Below are 22557 nucleotides of genomic sequence, written 5' to 3' on the forward strand. Positions count from 1 at the left end.
TAGCAAAGAAACTAATATGCGACTTGGGACCAAATAAAAGGTGTATAGATCACAGTAACATGTGTGTGTCTCGGTTTAAAAGGTAAGACTAAGAGCTGAAGCAGAAAAGGCTATATCCAGCAAGCAGAATATGAAAAGAAAAAAGAGGTAAAGGATGTGAAAAAATATACTCCTGCTAGTGGTAGGAGTGGGGTAGAAGAGGTGTGCTCAGCAAACCATGCTGTGCAATACAGAAGAGTAAACTGAATATAGAGGTTAAAAAAGCTGCTGCTCTTTGCATCAGTGGGGTGACAAGCTGCAGGAAGGACTTCATGCTAGTTACTTCTTTGCCTGGTCTTGCCTCTCATTGAGACAAACCTTGAGCAAAAAAATACAGCAGGACAAAATAAAACAAATATTCTTCTACTGCAACCAGATCCACATGCTTTCTCATTCATTAATAACAGGTTTAAATTAACAGGGGCCAGCTAATTGGTCCAGTGGTTTAAACAGTAGCCCAGGACATAAAAGGACTCCTTACATGAGGGAATTAGCATCAAAGCGAGACTCTCTGATGTAGCTACTTTCTATTAGCTCATTAAACTAATGAGCTCAGCTTACTATTAGTTACTTAGCTCAGTATGGGTTACGGCTTCTACGTGGCAGAGAAAGCATTTCTTAAGAGATACGTGCGCGGGTTTCTAAGCGCCATGTGCAGGTATTCCCTGCTTTGACAGCAGCCACAAGCTGCGGCTGTACTGTTGTTCCCACATGGGACATGGAATAGGTCAAGAGCCTTATTTTGTATTCCAGAGCCAGGAACCCAGCTGTTAAATCACACAATTCTCTTCCCCTCTCCTGAAACCTTCTCCCTTTCCCAGCAGTTTGTACCATTTTCAGACTTGTACCAGATTGCACAGGTAAGCTAGGTCTCTGTAACGATGTCCCAGCAGCATCCTGGGGAGAGGAGTTGGTGTGAGACCCCCAGGAGATGAACCTGGACTATTTTGGCAATACAGTTTAGAGCAATGGCTGCTACTTCCACTTCTTGCCTTTCTGTTGAATCTAGAGAACTCTAAGAAAGCCAATGAGGCAAACCCAGCCCACTTAGCAGCAACTTTTCTTAGGACAGCTTCACCCTGTTCATGATGCCACTGTTCTGGTGACGCCTTAAAGGGCAAAATCTCTAAGCCAGACCTGAAGGTGACCTGATAGAGTCAGCGGTGCCTCAGGGTGGGGTGAAAGCAGGGTGGAAAGGAGCGCAAGAATCTTTCACCAGCAATTTGTGTTGTGATTTAGTGTGATGCTTCCTGGTCTGAAATGAGTAATTTGCTATTGCTGCAAGACATTAGTTCATGTAGTTATATGGCATCAGCCAAAAAGAGACCTCACCTTGTCATTGAATCTGCCCCTTGTCCCCAAAAAGGAATGGCATTGAACTTGTGCTTGGGAAAATATGTGGGAGAATCCAATATTAAAATCCCTGCAGTTAATCTACTACTTGACCATCCTCCCATTAGGAAAATTCTGCTAACATTCCTCCTGAATATTCAAAAACTAAAACCCTCAGAACTGATTTGTTAAACTTCAGGCTCAAGACTGACCATGGCAAAAGCCCTGCTTGCGCCTTTGATTTTGTCTAATAACAGTTTTTTGTCTAACAACAGTTCCTCAGCCAGTTCTGAGGATTTGTTGTCCACCTTTGCTACAAGAACACCGCACCTGACCACGCCAGAAGCCTTGCTAAAGTTGTGAAATACAAGCTTTACTGCATCGTATGTCCATGAGGCTCATTATTCTGTCGTGGAGGAAAGTTACATTGGTTTGATATGATTTATTCTAGTGAAATCCCAGTTGCCTGTTATCAATTCACTTGTTTCATTCAAAACATGTAATGCCATTTTTTTCATATTGATGCCATCAGCGTTGCACAGGTTTCAGTTGCTCCAAGCCTGTTGGTTGCTTGCTCTTTCGTAGATTTCCCGCTTGATGATCATTTGAAATGACAACAGTGCTATTTGTCAGTTTTACAGCAAGACTGTAAAGACACTCTGAAGTTTGGGAGGCACAAGGGTGTAATTAGAGATCTGCTAAATCAGGAGGTGAAACAGCAGTGGAGAAAGGATTGCAGGGTGTAAACCTAGTAAAAATGTTAATATGGAAAATTCTGTGCAACACCTTTTCTGCATCTGAGAACCCAGCCAGAATTAGTGGTCTTAGGAGACTTACTAATTTTCCATCTTCTTTGAACTTGGCTTTGCCACATCAATTAAAATTAGTTGTTAATCCTCACCCAGTGCATAAACAAAGCTCCCATAAACTGAATTTGCAAGTATGTCCCTCATGCGAGTACGCAAAAAGACAGCTGGTGCTCGTGGAAAAAAAAATGCAAAAGAGTGTGGCTGTGTATGTATTTTAGGGATTTGTTCAAATTTTCTAATTCTTGGAATATTTTTATGAAAGCCAAGATCGCTGTTTCTTTTTGGTTGTATAATTTTTCATACTGAGCCATGAAAATGATGAACTTGAGGAACATTTGAAGATGTTCTAAACCAAAAACAAAAAAAAAAGAAGGGAGATAATTATCTAATATTTCTCTCCCACTCATTAATGTATTTCTGACATAGAGAGTTTCAAAATCCTAAGAAAAAGTTAAAATATTTTTATAAGTAAAAGTGAAAACAAACTCAGTAAAGACAGAGGGAAGCAAAGGGCCAGAGAGAGAGCCCATCATTTTTTTCCCTGCCTATACAATTGACCTGTTCTTAGAAGCTGTTACATATTGATCCCATATTCTTCTGGATTGTGATACCCATCAGAAAGTATCCACCAGCTTACTGTTTGAGAATTAATCATTATGGACTTCCTGAAAAGAGGGGGGTTTATTTTCTAAAGTAATAAAAACTTCTACCCCATAACCAGTAAATCTTTTTGAAGCCACTCCATTTCCTTTGGAAAATGCCTCCACTTCTTGGTGGTACAGGCTGGGATGCAGGCATATATTTTCAGTTTGAGTGAACTCTTCAGGGTTGTATTGCTTTTCAGAGCATAATAGAAACTTGTTCCATTCCAGTTTTCATACGTTATCATTGTCACAATTTTCCTTCTGTTACTTGAAGTATTACTTAAAGTATCCTAACTCCAATCTAGAGATGCATGGAACAAAATGAGATGGGTGCAGCTCTCATCTCGCTCATGCAGTCTGTTCATGATAGCAAATATCAGTGTAAATGGCCTGGCAAAACCCTACAGCCCCTCTTTTGGTAATTAACACCCCACTCTGTGCCCCAATTCAGTTGGGAAGGTGATTCACCTAAAGGTGATGCACAAACAACTCTAATTTCCTGTGATTTGGGAACATGGAGCTGTTAGAACAGGTTGAAGAAGAAAGCTGAAAAATAGAGGGATTCGGAAGATATTTTAAGTGGAAGAGCAAATGGTAAACCTGTTCACCATAACCACTTCCTGAAAAGAAAGCGTGGAACTGCTAAAACAATATCAACCCCACTATGAGCCCTTTGGACCTCTTGCTAAAGCCATGTCCTTCACATGACCTTCATGTGTTTTCAACAGTAGATGGTCAGCTAAAAATGCCGGTTCTGGCACTACCAAATCTAAGAGGCTAAGGAAATCCGTGAAACAGTTTCCATCCACTCTTGATTGAGCTGTCTGTCAGTTTGCAGGTGAGAATTCAGGAGGAGGCAAAGATTTGCAGGCTTTGCTGCATAATCCTGTAACTTGCAATGCTGTTGCACCCCGCCTGCCCTACAGAGCATGCGTTACACGCTATGAAAGAGCGCTACTGTCTTAACGTTTTTAGGCTGCAAAATCAAAGTGTTTAAATTCTTCCTCACCTTTCATTCAGCATCACAATTAACTCCACCATCTGCCGTCTGAAAAGGCTGGCTGTATGTCATGCTGATACGCCTCTTGACATTTTTGGAAGTGGAAAATCGGCTGCATTTCTCAACTGTCAGTTCCTCAGTTTATTTTCTAATGTAAGAGTAGCAGCAGTCTGGGGTTTTCTCCTGCTCTATAGTAAAGCACATTTTCATCCTTAACTATGTCACAAAGAATACATTCTTGTGGCTATTCCTGAAAGCACAGCACAGCTCCTGAGGTTTTGTGAGGCTGAGTATCGGGTGAAGTGTCCTCTTTGGGAGAGGGCCATTGTCTTTTGTAGATAAAATATCAAACTTTGTTTGATCCCATAGCATCACATATATTATAAAAAGACTGTGTAAGATTAAATCTTGTCAAAAACTGCTATCGCTCATTAGAAAATTATCCTATTAAGAAATAAATTTACAAAGCAATCTTCCATCTCTGTCTTTGAGATAAAAATAACATTGAAGTATTGATGGTTTGATGCCAAATAATTTTCCCTCTGTAGTAGCCCTGGCATTTTATTGTGTCTACATACAGAGGAGTTTGTTTAAATGCAGATTACTTGGTTCATGAAAGAAGACAGTCATTTCAAAGCCTTGTAGGCACTTTTGTATTAATCACTACTTGTTGAAACCATTTCTTTCAGTGAAATCCTACTTGTAGTAGGACTACATTATTGTTTCCCATTCCTCCACACATCTAATCTTGTTTAATCTCAGCCCAGATAAAATGGAATGATGTAACATTAAAGGGAAGATTTTTTAAGAGGAAGGGGAGGTTATATACTTTTCCTAATCGCTGCATCTGTCTACCAGCAATATAGTTTGTGGTGTTGGGTTCCTAATAGATACTTCTTCTCAAACAACCATATCTAGAAAATGCCCTTTATCTCCTTTGACTTAAGACAGGATGCCAAATCTTATTTAGATACAGGCTTAGCCGCTGTCACCTGCGCTTGTTATCATAAGGCAATGCTGCTGTGGTGATGCTCTTAAAAGCAGCATTTGGTGCAGGAATAGAGTTGTTTCCTTTTTAAAGCAAGATAAGAATACAGGAACACAGGATGAATGCATTCTATCATATCGAAAACCTTTGTAGCCTAATATCCTCTCCCCAACATGGCTAACAAAGGGTGTTTTGCATTAAAGAACAGGAGTAACTCATGTAGAGAGCAATCTGCTCATTTGTGATTCAAGCAATCAGTGTTTTAAATGATGGAAATACCGAGTTTATCATGTTCTAATGCACGGAAGATGAGCTGTGGGAATTTGAGCTTCCTGACAGTATCAATGTATTGCAGACCCAGGAATTTCTAGCTATGAAACCTTTATTAACATAATCATCAGTGTTCATCAGTATCGATAACTAATTTTGATTGCTGTTTTCCAATGAATATCTGTATTTCATTATGTATTTCATGCATTTCATGTATTTCATGTATTTCATGCATGATATACATTTCATTATAAAATGATAATATATTTTACAGTCACATGGTGATTTGATCCATTTTATGCCCAGAGTCTTCTGTCTTAGGAATCCTGTTGCTTCATCCAAAACAGATCTTCCTTACTCATTCTCATGCCACTTTATTTTTTTCTATATAGTAAATAGAATCAAAGATCAGAAAAGCACTATTAAACTTTGAAAGTAAGTCCTTATTTAAGGCCTCATGTTTCAATAATCTCATTAATATTTCCTTTTTATTATCATATGTATTTTAGGAGAATATTTCACATTACTTGGAATGACTGTAAGTGAAAACATGCAGCATGGCGTTAGTGAATATGTCAGTGTCAGCAACAGCGCGAGTTGTGCTCTTTTATTCCAGAGTGAATAAAACTAGGGCAACTCTGCCTTGCATTAAGGGGAGTCTTATTTACCATTCATTTTGTTCCAAAACCTGACTTTTCCTAAATAAATGCAAATCTTCAAAAAACCACAGTAGCACGTACAGATGGTAAGATGTGGAGAATGCGTCCTCTCTAGAGGCACGCACCGTGCCTTGTATTCAGGCCACTCTTTTAAATGCAACCCAAACCTGTGGTTTGGAGAATGCTGCCCTTCCAGCATATGCTCAAATCCAGCACTTTTGAGTCAGAGTAAGGTCTGTACCACCAACACTTATGATCTGCTGCTGGTTTGTCAGCTTGTCGCTTGGTATCCTCTAAAAATACCTATAGAAAACTCAAAGAAATGTGTATTTGTAATTAAGCACCCAACAACTTAGGTTATTTGAGTACATATATGGGTAGATGATAGCATGGATTTGTGAGGGTGCCTTAGCTCACCTGGAATGGCTCAAAAACTCATTTAAATTAACAATCCAAATCAGAAAAAGTGCAGTGGCATCTGGAAAGAGCAGATGGGCTTACATACTCTTGCTTGCCTCTCTGACATCTTTCTTCTCCCAGCGCTGTAGCCCAGGGCCTCCTGCCAGCCCCCCTGGGGCACCTTGCTGCTGGCTGTGAGATCTTGCCTGCGGGGAGCACCCAACCCTCCTGGCCCCAGGAAGCAGCCATCTCCACTGTGCCCTAACACATCATGTTAAGAGAAAATCAAGATTTTTTATATAATATGGGAAAAAAAATTAGTAGCTGTTAGCAATCTGTTTCAATAAAGATCCAAAAGCAGCAGCAAACTGTCATGGTACGCAGTTGATGGATCTAAATCACTGTGTTTATCTTGGATTCACAGCTAATGAAAGGGTGCAGCATGCTGCAAGCCATGGAGCTTAAGTACCATTAACTAATTAATTTCTAACTCTGGGAATTAAGAAAATGGAGAGTGAAGAATTGGCCAACACAATGTCATACTTCCACAGTTTCAGAGGAAGCAGTTCTTCAAAGCAGGTTTTTAACAGTGTCGTGAAAACCGGACTACAAAGGAGATGCCAAATATCACTGTTTGCTAAGGGAAAACAAGGCAACGAAACGGGGAGGTGAATGTCTTGAAGAACTAACGTGCTTTGGAAGTATAAAGCCTGGCAATAAACAAATTAATAATTGTCATCAATCGGATGTTGTAGATACAGCCCAGCAAATGGCACGTCTCTGATGCTTTGCAGTCAGAGAGATACCCTTTCTACATCTTAGAAAGGGGAGAGAAAGGTGGCTTTGTGCCATACTGCAAACATATTTTTCCCTGAGCTACCGGATACATCTACAGACCTGGTTCAATACTGTGCAGGTATGTCACTGCAGTCTGCAACAACAGCAGTGTAGCACCGTTCCCAGGCTAATTAGCTATGCCCTTCAGCAAGGATTAGAAAAGATTTGAAAGCATCTAAAGCCAGGGAGGATTCAAGAAAAGCAAATAGCCCATCTTCTGTGGCCAACTATTGCCAGGGATTCGACTTCCTGGGGATCTGTCAGCCGCGTCGGTAGGCCTTCATGAAAATCTTTTTAGTTTAGGTAAACATTTGCAAATGAACTTTTTTGTATTTGTAGCATTATTTGGAAAAGGAAAAAAAAGGAATATCTTACCAGCAATATTGTTATCTGAACTCTACAGAAACATTTAGACCTTTCAAACTAAATGTCAAGTTGTTCCTATCGAGTCAAATTCTTGCAAAGCTAATGAGTGTACTCACTTTCCAAGTCAAACCAGACCCTTATGCTTTGCTTAAGTGGTGTTAATAGGTGAGCACCTTCTGATTGATACAGCCCATCATTTTATGCCTGTAGGAAGAAAATGGAAAGTTATATGCCCAAAGGATATTTTACTCCAGGCAACAAAACTAGTCACGGGTACAAAAGTAACTTTACTATGATAATTTTTAATACATAATTATGTCATTTTCCTAAGCCAACTAGGAAATGTAGTCCAGCTGACATGACTGTAAGAGGAGAGACACAACTGACTAGGAAGGAATACTCCAATAGGAGTTATTGTTTTTAACCACAGGATCCACACAACAGGCACACAGAAAATGGAAACTTAATTCTGTATTGTTTTCTAATGTCAATCCTCTTCCTGTCACATTGGTATGCAGAGTTGGTCCTCTTAAATGTTGAGCTGTGTTCTCTGGCTAAAACACTTTTCTCCTGGTTTCTGAAATGGAGAACTGTTGGACTTGCTGATCTCAGGCAGTGGGTAAGCAGGCGTGATGCCATGGAAGCTTGCCCTGGTTTTCATCACTTTATAGGTGCTACACTGACAAAGCAGTGTAGAGATTAAAATCAAGTAGGATTTTAGAGCCATTAGCTTAGTACAGCCAAAATTGTACAAGGGGGAATGCTTATTTCAGCATAAAAAGTGTATGTCCCTGGGGAACATTTTACTGTCAAAGATATACATTTGTGATAAGTTAAAGAATTTGAAAATTCTGTCTCAGCAAACAGGGTCACAGCCTAGGCTGGCAGTGACCCGTCCTAAATCTCATCAAGAACAGTAGCCTAGATTTGGTATAAAAAGGCAAAATTATTCTCAGTCAACAGTACGGCTGGATCATTGCTGGTTGCCAGAAGACCCCTTCAGTTTAGGAAAGATATAGAATCATAGAATGGTTTGGTTTGGAAGGGACCTTAGAGATCATTCAGTTCTAACCCTCCCACTGGACCAGGCTGCTGGAGGCCCATCCAACCTGGCCTTAAACACCCCAAGGGATGGGCATATCACGAGATAAATTCTTATAAGCCACACTACTTGTGCCTACAAGTACTTATAATCTCATTTTGTACTCAGACAATGTATTCATCTTGAAATAAATGTGTGTAAAGGTTTCAAATTATTCTTAAATGAAGGAGTTGAATCAAAGGGCTCATTTAATAGCAGGAGAACGTAGCTTGCTTGTACTGGCACAGTATGAGTGGATCTGTGGAAAATAAGTCTGGTTTGATATTTTTAGAGGATGTTGCTTAACCAGGATACAGTACTCTATTTTTGAAATCTCTTCTATGACAAATCCTGGCAGAACAGTAGATTAAAGTCAGATTGTGTGTCTGGAAAAACCAGGCACCAGCTGGGTGGCCAGCCAGTGGCCTTGTCAGACTCTTCAAGGCAGACATTGCATCCTACAGCGCTGCGCCAGCCGGGGGTGCATCCAACACCAAAGTACTCAAACCTCTTTGCCTCACAGTCAGTGTTGAAAATGTCCTCAGTAGCCACTTACACTGGTATCCATAGCTCACGAAAAAGGTTTAAAAATGTTAGATAGAAAACCATGCTTCTAGCTGCCAAATTATCTATTTAAAATACTTGGACAGCATTTAGCTAAAATACATAGATAACATAGTGTGCGATTACAAAAATAATTGCACTGACAAAATGTATTGCTGTATCACACTTTCGTTTTCGTTAGGCAACCCAACTAGTGGCTCTCAAAGACTTCTGTTCTTTTCGTGCCAGGGTGACTCCAGCTGTTGAGGCCCTGGAGCGAAGCATTGCCAAGGAGCCTCTCCAGCACAACACCTGGCTTCTGCCTGTGTACTGATTGGAAATGAAATTATTAATCTGAAGAGTTCTTTTGGGACGGTTTAATTGTGTTTTCTTTGGAGAGGTGGAGTTGATACAAAGGATTCATATTAGATTTCTCAAAACTGTCCCTGATAGCTCTTTCTGCAAAATTTATTTAAGCATTTGAATGAATGTGGAACACGTCAAAGCCAAATGTCCTCCAGTGAACTTGAGTAAAGCACTCGAATAAAGCAAGATTTCCAAAGAAACTCAACCTATGGAGATAAAAGTATAACAAATGGGAAACCAGGAAGTTATAAAATCACCTAAGGATCCTTTTTCTCTTGAGATCAAAACTGGAAAGATAGCAAAAATGTGAGTCACAATTCCTGCAAAGTTTTGATTCCAGTGATATTATAATAGGAAAGAAAAAACTTTTACAGTCTAGTACATCTATCAGAATTATTAACAGGACAATGTCCTAGCAGAAAGGTTCGTTGAAGATTTATTAGCAGCCAGTTTATGTGGTTATTTGCAATGAATTAGTGTATTTCAAAACTGATCTTTTTTTCTGTCACTTTTGCGTGGCCCAAAATATTTTTGTTTAAGTGTGAAATCACTAATTTAGAACTTTAGGTAAAAAAGCTTTCAATGAAGCTTTCAGACTAAAAATGCTAGCGTTTTCTGTGAAAAGGTAAAAATATGAAAATGAATTGTGCTGTGAAAAACCACTAAAACAGCTTTTCCTCCAGGAGATTATAAATATATGTATAGACGGGCAGAACATTCAATTACCACGAAAAATGTTCTGCTAAGTTTCATGGTGCTGGAGAGTGAGAAAGCAGCGATGCTACAGAATCAGTGAGCGCTACAAAAGGTGTAGGGACTTCCTTAGAATGATAGATGATTGTAGAGATGAAGACATTCATTAAAAAGAGATGATGCAGAAATGGGGTGAATATAGCACTTCATCAGTAAAATGTGCAGGCAGCGTTGCACATAAGCATCGGTGTGTGTTTTAGTTTAGAATGCAAAATGAATTTATAAATAATAGATGAAACCAGTATTAATAGTTTTATAGATAGATGAATGAAATCAATATTTTTTTCTAACTCTTTCAAATTAATTTAGGAGCCACATGGTTATTCCCTTCACCAAAGAGCTGAGGGGGTGTTAAATGGGCAGCTTATATGATAAGAAGTTATTATCCCAAGATTAGCCTTGGAGGAACTATGAAAAGCGAGGTTTTTATTTAAACTTGAGCTTGGTGCTGCAGGTGTGAGCGCCAGTGCCTTCAGCCAGCACCTCTTCTCCTTTCTGCCGCCGCGGCTGTTTGCGCTGCTGCACCATCTCTGGACTCACGTCACCCATCCCAAATAACAGAGGAGATGGGCTCCAGGTTCAAAGTGAGCCACGAGATGGAATATGAGCTGAGTCAAGCAGCAGGAACCCTGGTCTCAGCTAAACCTTGGGAGAAGGTTCTGAGCTACGTTTGTGATCTTTCATTTTAATCACCCTAATAACAAAAAGCAGCTCCAAGAAGACAAGAGGACTGGAAACTGAACTCATTCGGAAAATAGAGTGAAATAGTCACTAAAATAATTTAGCCTTTCTAGGCAGAAGGCACAGGGCCTCGTCTACAGGGACCGTGAAATAAAGGTCAAGTTCTTAACAGATTTCATGTCTGTCTCACCTTTTCACAGCATTGGCTCACAGTGCTAACCACCTACTGAGAGGTTTTATAGCCCAAACTGGCTGCTGCTGCTGCTGCAGTGAACTTAATAAAACCACAACAGCTTGGACTGCAGGAGATGTTTTCCTTCAGAGAAAACCTTTGTCCTGCAGCTGATGGACCGAATTTGGCTGGGAAACTACCAGAAGCTTGAGGAACAAACCCAGTACAGTTCAGTGATGTGGGGAATTGCTGATGGACATGTAGCAGGGCTCCACAGGCAGAGCTCAGTCGCATGGATGTCTGGGTTAAAAAAGCATCTCAGCTCCTTTTATTAGGACTAGGTATTTTGATACTTGTAGCCATGAGGGAGCATTTGTAATAATTCGTATAAGCAAAGCACAAGCCCTTTAAGAGAAGAGCTAAAAAGCAGGTTTCTCCCACTCTGAAGAGTCTGCAAAATTGAAGATGGAGTCCTCATGGAGGTGTGAAAAAGAAGAGATGTCAAAAGGACTCGAAGAGCACAAGGTCCTAAGGCAGGGCCGGGTTGTGCTCACTGTTAGGCTTGATGATCTTAGAGGTCTTTTCCAACCTTAACGATTCTATGATTCTATGAAGCACTCAGTAGTCTGGCTATCATTTAAGTAATTGCTCTAACAGCTGAAGACCCCTGGAACAAGGAGAGATGAAAAGCCTGTTCCCAGATTTTAATGGCAGAGCTGCAGATGGTCTTTGTTGGCTGAAGAACGTACTGTCAAGACTGTCCCTTCTCCCACAGGGAATGAAAGGACTACGGCTGGTGGCAGAGCTGTCAGGACAACCAGCAGAAGGGAGGAGACACCAGAGTTCTAGAGAAGGAAGGGGCTGCAGGTGGCAGGGGGGTTCTGACAGCTATTGCTATAAAACAAGGCTTTTGGAGGGCACATCTTTATTTTGGAGCTGAGCTCGTGTGGTTTGTGACTGCAGGAGGGTGAGAGAGAAATGAAAGCTTACTCTGAAGCACAGCTACAGAGCTTTCCAGTTCTTGGTAATTAGTTTATACCTACCTCTGCTTGATCAGAGCACATATTGCCACCATCTAAAATGGTTTTGAGGTGTCCAAGTATGTTTTTAAGAGAAAAGGGAAATACAGTGTTGTTTACTTCCCAAGCTCTTTAAAAACAAAACTCTGTGGAACAAAGCAGAGCAGCATGCGATGGAGGGAGTGAAGAAAGAGTCCTGACAAGTGAGATACAGGAAGAAAACTAGTTGCTAATGCAAAGGCTCCTGATGAAGAGTAAAGAGCATGATGCCGGGATGGCCTTGAAACCAGGACAGGAGATATCGACATCATTTTCTTGGTTTCTTTAAACATCAAGGCAAGTTAATTTGGAGAGACAGGCTGAAGGGAAGAGATCTTTTTATTCTGTCTCTTTCTTCAGTATTAGTGTTTTACTTGTGGCAGTGTATTACTACAGAGAGGATCAAAACCTTCCAGTTCTGCATCTGGACTGGATGTTTCATCCACCAATCACTCACAGACCTATCAAGGGTGGTAGAGGAAGCTTCATGCCTTAAATTCTCTGAAGCAAACACGGTGAAGGCTGCAGTAAAAGTTTTGATGTTAGGCTAGGCTGGCAGGTATCTGCAGCCTACATTGAAATGTCTTTTTTCTAGTTTGCAGGTTATTTTCTCTCATTTTTTCTGTTCACAGTATTAAAGCAACAGAAAATTTGGCTCTAGTCACGCGCTGGGACTATCTCTGTAGTCACTGCACAGCCAGCCCTCCAAGCAAATATTTAGTCTAACTAAACATCGCGAATGGAGAGGCTGTTGGAGTATAAAGTAGGAGCATAATCTCTGAGGTTTTAGCCAAGGCATTATAAAGACCTAATAATAGCAGGGCTTTGCAGAGATGCTAAGATAAAGAAAAAGCCATCTTGAGAATGCTTTCAAGAACAGCTTTGCCCGTCACCAGTCACTTGGCAATGTGAACGACCAGCCTGGACCAAAAACCACACAGAAAAGTGAAGACAGCATAATAATAATTGTTATAATTTTATGAATCTCATATTCTTCTTGCCAGCACATCCTGAGTGACCCCGTCAGAAAGCTCTGCAAGGCACGATAATTTGTTTAATATTTAAGCCCATGTTCAAATATTTCTGTAAGGCATATTTTACATGGGATGATGGAGAAGAAGATAATAATGAAGCCCAAAAGGATAAAATGTCTTTTCTCGGCAGAATATGTTTCCATATCATTGTCTGGATCCTTCTCCAGTGCTCTCCTGTATGCTTGAGCTTTTCTCTCCTCTACCAGCAGAGTGAGTGTCCCTTGCTGGCAAAACAGGTCCTGTTTGCAATGTTTTGGGACCATTCTCTTGCACAGAACATACAGACCAAGTTCCCTGAATGCATTAAGAAAACCAATGGGCAATTTTATTTTAAAGCCTACTTTCCAGCCAGCAAATAATGAATAACAAGGGAATCTGGTATCAATAGTTTGGAAGTTTTATTGCCGTTGTCAACTTCCCCATTATTACTGTTTTTTTCCAATGTAGTGCAGTTTACTCAATGTAGTGAGAAGCAGATGGTTTATTGCTTGTAAGTGCTGATATGATTCTTGCAGAGGAAGGATATTGAACACTTTTTCTGGTTTTATCAAATAAATATTCTCCATTTATTTACTGGGAGAAGGGGAAAGGCAAATATAAAAGATACCGTATACAAATGAATATGGATGTATTGACAGGAAATGAAACATCTTGTAGTAATAAATATTCTAATATTTTGCTTTCTTAAAAGAAAAGATGCTAGAGTTAACAGCTGCTCAAATCTTAACATTCATAAATGCAAAGACTTTAGGGCCAAAAAGAGAAGTTATTAAATGTAGTACATAATATCTACACAATACAGACCATAGATCCACCTGTGATAATGTTGGCATCACATTGACTATTTCTGTTAAGCTGAGATATAATTTGGAAAGAGATTGTCCATTTTTCCCTCCAGAAATTCTCACAGAAATCCTGTAACTGGTGTAATATAAGCCCTATGTTTTGGAAAATTGAATTAAGAGATTGAATCCATTCTGAGCACAGAATTTTCTGCCCAGTGCCCTCTGAAGGTAACAGCCGCATGTGAGACTCAGATAGTTGTGCTGTGAGATATTTTCCTGTTTCTCCTTAATTTAGTTACACTTCCCAGTCAATACTGAATTTAGCGGAACTTTATAGGTATTCCCAGAGGAATTCTGTGTGGAAAAATAACAACAAAGGATCTTTCTGTGGTGTTTCTCTGTTTACCAAACTGATGACTGCAAACTGAAGAGGTAAATTATGCAAATGAGGCCCCTGCATTACCAATCCTCTCTGTTTTCCAGTGGCTAAAAGTTAAGCCCTACCCAAATATCTGTATCCTGATGAAGTTTGCTCTTCCGCAGGGAGGAAGCTGTGACTGAATCTGGTGGTACAAGTCTCTGTATCAAAGCATCCCTTTCCTTGGCAAGGTAGAAGCGCGTTTGACAGGCACTTCTTCAAGGTACTTTCTTCATGTATTTATGCTTTGAAGATTGTCACGGTGATTCACAGGTTTGAGCGCACCCTCTTATTCAGAGCTGCTTGGAAGGCTGTAAACATGTTGGTGGTGTTAGCAAGCAGACTAAAACCAGACGATCCTGTTTCCATGAATTTGAAAACATTTTGATGTTCTCTGCTCAGAAAAAAAACACTTGCACAGCCCTAGTGAAAGCAAGTTCATATTTGGAAAAGATTTGTTCCTGTTGTAGCTTTAGTGTCCTCACTGAAACCAATGGATTTACATTAGCGGAGGACTGTATTCTATGCATTGTTGTGTATGGTTTAACTACTTGGACATTTACACACTCGGGGTGCATTTAAAACTCCGAGCGTGGCTGTAAAAAGCGACAATTCTTTCGCAGAGGTAGGTGATAGAGGGAATCCATCCGTTTTCTAGAAACCACTGTGGATGGCAAGGAATTGTAACATACATAAAGTACTATTTATGGAAAAATTAGATGATATTGTGATAAAAGATGGCCAGGTAGGATGACACTAGCACTGCCTCTGTCCATCCTGGACGTGTTTTGTGGCTACAGAGAGGACTTCAATCTCAGGAGATGTCAGAACAGGAGCTTCAGTGAACACTAAAAAAATACTAAAGAAAAAGCACTGCACAAAACCACTCAGCAATGTCAAGATAGATTTTTTTAGCAAGCGATTATGAAATAATTTCTCTTTAAACCTGAAAAACTGAGTATTTCTTGCATTTTTGCAATGTTAGCCCTGATTTCCATTCCTTAAGGGTGTTGTAATACCAAATTAGTGTAAGGTATCATGTATTCTCACTACAGACATCGGTAGAACAGTTATATCCCCTAATGGAGCAGGAGAAATACCAATTTCTGATGAAGCTCTGTGTAAAAACTGGAATATCAATACAGTGCCTGGGACTGAATAGAGACACTGTAGTGGATTCCTGTGAAAAGAACACTGTAGAGCGTTATAACGATACACATCGGCAGGAAAAATCAGCTTTCTGTTTTAAAAGGCAAAAATCTCTACTGTCCAAGTTTGAAATTCCCGTCGCTGGGAGGGAAACCCGCGCTGCAGCGCGGAGCGGAGCCACCAGGGGGCGGAGCGGGGCTGGCAGCCGGGAGCCCGGGGAGTCCCGAGCAGCCCCGCACCCTGCATCCCCGCATCCCCGCACCCAGCACCCCGCATCCCCGCACCCCACATCCCCGCACCCCGCACCCCCCGAGCAGCCCTGCACCCCGCACCCTATATCCCCGCACCCAGCACCCCCGAGCAGCCCCGCACCCTGCATCCCCGCACCCAGCACCCCCCACATCCTGCATCCCCGCACCCCGCATCTCCGCACCCAGCGCCCCCCAAGCATCCTGGCATCCAGCGCCCCTCATCTCCACACCCAGCACCCCACATCCCCACACCCAGCATCCCGAGATTCCCCGCACCCAGTGCCCCCCGAGCAGCCCTGCACCCAGCCCCGAGCATCCCAGGGCCCTGCATCCCTGCAAGCAGTGCCTCCCCGCGCATCCCCGCACCCAGCACCCCCAAAGCATCCCCTCACCAAGCGCCCCTCAAGCATCCTCACATCCAGCGCCTCTCATCCTGACACCGAGCACCCTGAGCATCCCCACACCCTGCATCCCTGCACCCAGCCCCGAGCATCCCAGCACCCTGCATCCCTGCACACAGCGCCTCCCTGAGCATCCCCGCACCCAGCACCCCCAAAGCATCCCCTCACCCAGCGCCCTCCCCCCCCGGCAGCCCCCCACAGCCGAGCAGGTCAGGGCACCTGAAGAACTAGAATAAAGGCTGACACTGCCCAGGCCCTTCTGGTGTGTGTGTTGGACAGGATGCAACGTGTACCCCCCCTATTTCAACAGCATCAGGACTGATGTCCCAGAATCCCATCATGGTAGGGTTGGCTCCCTCTGGAGCTCACCCAGTCCAACCCTCTGCTAAAGCAGGGTCAGCTCAGCAGCAGCACAGGAGCTCATCCAGGTGAGTTTGGATCTCTCTAGAGAAGGACACTCCACACCTCCCTGGGCAATCAGTTCCAGGAGTCCGTCACCCACACAGGAAAGAAGTTTTTCCTCATGTTCAGTTGGAAATTCTCATGCTCCACATTGTGCCCTGTGCCCCGTGTCCTGTCACTGGGCACCACTGAACAGAATCTGGTCCCCACCTGAACGTGACATTGCACAGAACCTGGCCTAGAACAGAACTGATCAAAACCGGCAATCCAGCCACATTCTGTTTTCTAAAAAACGTCTTTTCCACAAAAAGCAGCTGTAAAATACATGACAGTTACATGATAAAAAACTTTAATGATACCCAAGAGTCATATCCTTAGAGATTTTGCTTATATTCCCATAAATAATATAAATTATAAATGTCCTAAGTTAAGACATTACAGACCACTTTTGCGGGGGATTCATTACTTATTTAACCTGAAACTGGATGCTCAGTTCTCCCATAATGACTGTCCAATGCAGTGGCAAGTTTTTCTCAAACTGACCTGCTTGTAACAGAATCTGGTTATTTCTTCGGTTATTTCTTCATCAAAGACTGTGAGACTAATTGTTACCAAATGAAAACTGCAAGAAAGAGATATTTGCTCTAAGTGTTACAGTAACCGGGTTACCAGGTTTGAGCATAATTGGGAAGTTACCACTGGCCATGAAATACACACGAACGCTTAACCTCCTCCCTCGGTGACCGTGAAAATAGGGAGAATGATGGTTTGATTAGTGATCCCGGAGATAGCAGGCAGCGCTCAAAACCTAAACAAGGACCAGCATCATCACTGTGAGGAAGGGAGGCCTCGAGACCTTTCAACCAGTCTGTTCAGGCCTTTGCTGTCGATGCTGACGGCAGTGATTATGGCCTGGAATTACCAGATTGTTTTCTGTAGGCCTTTGACACCAGTGTTGCATCGTATGGCGAGAGGTCTGCTTCCCCTCCCTGTTTCACGTGCCTTACTTTGCTCCCGTGCCTATGCAGACTTCAGTCAGAAAGTATTTCTCATTTACATGACCTAGATAGAATAATACTGAGAAAGATGTTCCTTGATCTTTTTTTTTCCCCTTGATTTGCTATACTCAGCCTGGAAGAAAAACATAATCATGGGAATGCATTGTTTCTTTCATGTCGGCATTAGGCAGCAGGGTGAGGTAGATGGGGGATAGAGCGAGGCAGGAGCCTTGCAATAAATGGACAGAGAAACACATGGAATAGCTTTAGGGATTACACAGTCCTGCTTCTCTTTTAGAAGAGGTCCTTGTTTAGTGGCTTCTCAAACTTGATTTTACTACAGTGACCTGTAGCTGACAGTAACTGTGAGGCAGGTGATTTAACTGTAGGCAGCTGGGTTTAGAAGCGTGTCAGTAATAAGGACGGTAGCTCGGTGCAATGGGCGGCGTATTCCGTGATTACTCGTTTCAGAGTCATTACCTCAGCTGGCACATGGACAACCTATATTAAAAAGTGCTATGAACTGACTTGAACTGTGGTTACAGAAATAGTCTGAACACATCTCCTCTCCATTTGGCCGTATCTGTTGCTCAGTTGTATCCATTACTCCAATCTGTGGTCCGTTGCAGGGGCTGATCTAGTCAAGGCTTCCCATGTTTCTGTGCCATTCTCATCTGACATGGTGTGAGAAATAAATCTTTCTTCAAAAAACAAAGTAAGAAGCAGGAGAGATAGCCATTGTCCGTACACTCCTGCGATGAACACACCCATCGATAAGTTAAGGGGATGTTTGTCTGGGCTCAGAAGGAGTTGTGACAAACTATGGCTATGCACATCCATCTACGGAATGGATAATGCCGCTCAATAAATTGTCTGCTCACAAAGGAGGAGAAAGTTACCATTTTTAACAACTTTAAATATTTTATTCTAAGTGTCATAAACTCATAGAATAGTTTGGGTTGGAAGGGACCTTAAAACCAATCCAGTTCCAGCCCCCTTGTTGCTGGACACCTCCTGGCCCTGAACACCTCCAGGGATGGGGCAGCCATGACTTCTCTGGTCAACCTGTGCCAGGGCCTCACCATCCACACAGGAAAACAATTCTTCCTAGTATCTCATCTCAATCTCCCTCCTTTCAGCTTAAAACCATTCTCTCTAATCTTATCCCTGTGCTCCCTGAGCAAGAGTCCCTCCCCAGCTTTCCTGGAGCCCCTTTCAGTACTGGAAGGCTCCTCTAACGGGGCCAGAAGAAGAACGCAAAGTAGACGGTTGTCCGGAAGGTTGTAGAATTCCCAAATACAGACAGACTGTGACTAGTAATAAGAAAGAAAAACACAGGAGATTATCTAACAGTCAAGGTCTTTCAGATAAATTCTAGTTGCTGCCTGACCTAGCACGATATTGGTGACCATGAACAACATCAATAAATGAAAATGCAAACCATGTTTGTGGTGAGGAGCCTCAGTAGCAGGACATGAACAAGTTTTAAACAGTTCTCGCTCTGAAAATGAAAGAACTGATTCCAGAATAATAGGTTTGGGCCTCTTTTGTCATTCAAGGGCAACTCAAATGAATGGAAGTATACCTGCTGACATTGATGGGCTTTGAATTCAGGCTCCATCCTCTTTCAGAAGTATGTCAAAACACAAAAAATAAGTCTGCCCAGTCAAGCACAGGTAGGAAATGGGACACAAAAGGACATTGACAAAGCATCTGTCAAATTACAGGAATTAGGGAAATAGTCCAAACAATGATGAATGAAGACTATTTCATGTAATTCTGTCCAGATACTAAATTCCTCCACAACATTGCTTCTTTCAACTTCTTCCATGCTTGCATTGAACTTAAAAGAATTTAAGAGAGAGAATCATTGTGTGAAAAAAATAGGTTAAGAAATCATAGCCCCAAGAGAAACAGCTCGTACAGTTTCTGAATGTTAACAGAAATATTCATTCTGCATATCTCAGTTCTAGTCCACTGTTGCCTCAAAAGAGAAGCATTGTGCGTTTGAAATCTTTGTCATTATCATGCCCATTGTAAACAGCTATTTAGACAGAACTAAAGCTACTGAAAGTGGTCTCCCAAAACTCATAGAGGAAGCTGGCGTGCTCTCCAGCTGGAAACAGCCTTCTTGAAGGAGAATTGATGTGAGTCCTTTTGTAAAGGAGATCTGTGCTCTGAGCACTCAAAATACATCACAGAATACTAATCTCACTATTTCCCAAAGCAATGGGAAAATAAAAGGGATAGAGTGCATCACTGAACTGAGAATGGTGCATCTCTTTGGAGTCATTTTGGAGGGGAAAAGAATGATGCCCATCTGCATCCTTATCTCTATAGACTTAAGGAGGTACCCTGTGAAATAGCATAAATATTCCATTTGCATTTCATCTTTCCCCATATGAGAAAGAGGACAGACCTCAGCCTGGGTGAATTAACACAGCCTTGGTGGAGCGAGGCAGACATGGTAACAGCAGCATCTTTTCACCTTAATGTTCCGGTGGAACTTGGAGCAGCACAGGAGGAAAATGCACAGATGGAAGATTACTGAAAAGAAAGGTGGAACTGCTTTTTCTCTCTTTCTTTCTGGAATCTGAGCTGCTCCCCCTGAGATAAAATAGTGGGGCTGCATGTCTCAGACAATGGATCAAACAAAAAACGCACCGCTTCAACCACATGGTGCAGGACTGGTGCTGCATGAGGTGCAAAGAGTCACAGAAGGGTCCAAAAAGCACCGTTTGGCACATCTCATTAAAATGGTTCACCTTCATCTTAAGGAAGGATGGAAAGCTTCAGCGTCAGGAATATTTGAAACATTTTTTTTTCTCCCTAACAAAAGGGAGAGACTGACTAATGGTCCCAGTGCTTTGAATCAAAATACTTGCTATACTTGTCTGTATTGAAGTGCTGTAGTAGTAAAAATCGACTCTTCGATGCTGTCATTCTTTCACTATAAAATGAGGAACTCGTAGGAGGAATTATACTGGCTCTGAATGGGGCTAGAAAAAAAAAGAGTTTTCTTCCCATAGTTTTTTTCTTGGGTAAGACTTTTTGTACTGTGCTTGACATTCTGAATTACATGATTATACAGTATAAGACTCCAGCAACATTCTGTATTGTGAAGATGGAGATGCTCAGCATTTTGCCAGATGCCAACTGATATTCTGATATTTCTATCTTCTCTTTAAACTGAGTGACAGTCAGCATATTCACAATGAAGCCAAGACAATCTGCTATCAAGTTACAGTAGAGATATTTTCCCTGATGAAGATCCCAGAACTCGTTGGAATAAAGCTCCTTAAAACTCAGCGTCTGGAATAGCTCCAGCCTGAATTGCTCTCTGTGTAATATAATGTTATATTTGTGCCAGTCTAATAAGTAGATCACTGGGTAGAGGCTTTTGTAAGTAAGTCTGTACGTACTGCACCATTTCCTGGCTCCGTGCTCCGGCGTGTTGCAGGCTGTGTGCAGTGGGGGAGGTGCCAGAGCTGATCAAGCAGTGTAATTTTATACATTACTGAATCAGTGCAGGAGGAACCTGGAGGGACAAAGCATCATCTTCTCTTTGGACTGCACTGTAAAATCCTACAGCTCTCTCAGCCTAGCCATGCTCTGATACATTTTTTCTCTCCTTTTTCTGATTTTGGTGTGAATGATAAAGTGATCTGATGATGGCTCTCGTTATGGAACCTATTAGCAAGTGGACGCCCAAGCAAGTAGTGGATTGGATGAAAGGTAGGATCGTTTATTACCATGTATTGCCTGTACTTTGGATCCTTGCAATGTACATAGCTGCTCTTGGATTCTTTGTTTGGGGAAGAGTTTATTCAGTTTTATTAATCCGTATGCTGCTTTGCACAGTAGTTTTTAAAGACAAGACTGAGGAGAGAAGCTGTTTAAGCTGTGCAGCGTGTTGTTGGGATTTCTGCTGAGAACTGAGTAGGGATCAAACGCATTTGTTGGTAAATGCAGGCATAAAGTGTTTGTGCCTCATGGCTCCATTATGCATCGCACAGTGTAACGTTATGATGTTTGGTTGCTTTAAATTTGCCCTGATTAGGTCTGTTTTGCTCATATCAGGTGATCTGATGCAGTGCCTGTGCAGCACTTGCGTGTAGTTTAGGGTACCACAGGGAGCAGAAGGTGCCGGTGACTGGACCGAGGAATCCAGCTCCTTCAGTGACATGTCCTGATTTGTTCAGGCTTCCCAGCTGCTCTGGCTCGTGCTGCTGCTGTGTCTCACGCACCCGCGTCCCCGTCCGCTGCTGATACTGTGGACAGGGCAGCCCGTGCCGCGCGTGGGGCGCGTGAGGGGGAACCAGCACGGCTTCGCTGCCGAAACTCTTCCCGACAACTTGACAGGAATGATGATTTCCCTGCACGTTCGCAGTTTCACAACACAGCCATAAGCTGTGACATGTTTTGCCTCGCGATGCTCGGCTGTGCTGCAAACAGGCTGGGTTGGATGGGAAGGTGAAATATTGTTCCTGAGGATTAATGTTTTAAATTTCTCCTGAGTGGGGGAAAAATGTATTTCCACAGTTGGATGCGTTAGTGTTGTCATACGTTGCTTCTGACGAGCTGTCTGTCTGAGAGACAAACAATTTCTGCTGCGAGGGATCTCCATTATATAAGGAGAAGAGGGGCAAATTTTGTTTTTGCGTTCTTCGTGGAAACAATTTCTGTAATGTGATTACTGGACTTATTGGAGGGTTGTTGGATGCCCACTATAACATCCTTGAAGCTTTCAAATTATCATTGTTAATAAATGGATGGTTTGGTCTCATTTTGCACATCTGTCTCCACACTTCACTGAAATTGGGCTGTTTAGGTGCTCATCAGACACATTACAATTATGAGCAAACTCTTCTCTTACAAGTACACAGTATTGCGAAGCTAATCATATCTAAGGGAATGTATGTAGTTTGTTTCTCAGGTGTTTGTAAACTCAGCGTAATTGCGAGGTCTTAAGCAGGTCATCGGGATGGATTCCAAACCCGTTAGGTACAGGACTGATTCCCATACTCCAATGTCATTACTTAAAATTAATGCCTAATGTACGTGCAGAGGGGAATTCTCCCATCCCCACCTTTATTTTCAGTATGTAAAAGGTTTAAAAAGT

At 42.1% G+C, this 22557-nt stretch overlaps 1 protein-coding gene across 1 annotated transcript in view; it reads left to right on the top strand.

Annotated features, from left to right (window-relative positions):
* Positions 1–20971: 20971 nt before the first annotated feature.
* LOC104054314 (connector enhancer of kinase suppressor of ras 2) overlaps positions 20972–22557 on the top strand; it is a 183636-nt gene continuing 182050 nt past the window's right edge. The window contains exon 1 of the mRNA XM_054075876.1: positions 20972–21170. Within this exon, the coding sequence (XP_053931851.1) occupies positions 21104–21170 (67 nt within the window). The 5' untranslated portion in view covers positions 20972–21103. The remainder of the gene's footprint in view (positions 21171–22557) is intronic.

Source organism: Cuculus canorus, chromosome 10 (assembly GCF_017976375.1).
Source record: "Cuculus canorus isolate bCucCan1 chromosome 10, bCucCan1.pri, whole genome shotgun sequence".
NCBI classification, from domain to species: Eukaryota; Metazoa; Chordata; class Aves; order Cuculiformes; family Cuculidae; genus Cuculus; species Cuculus canorus.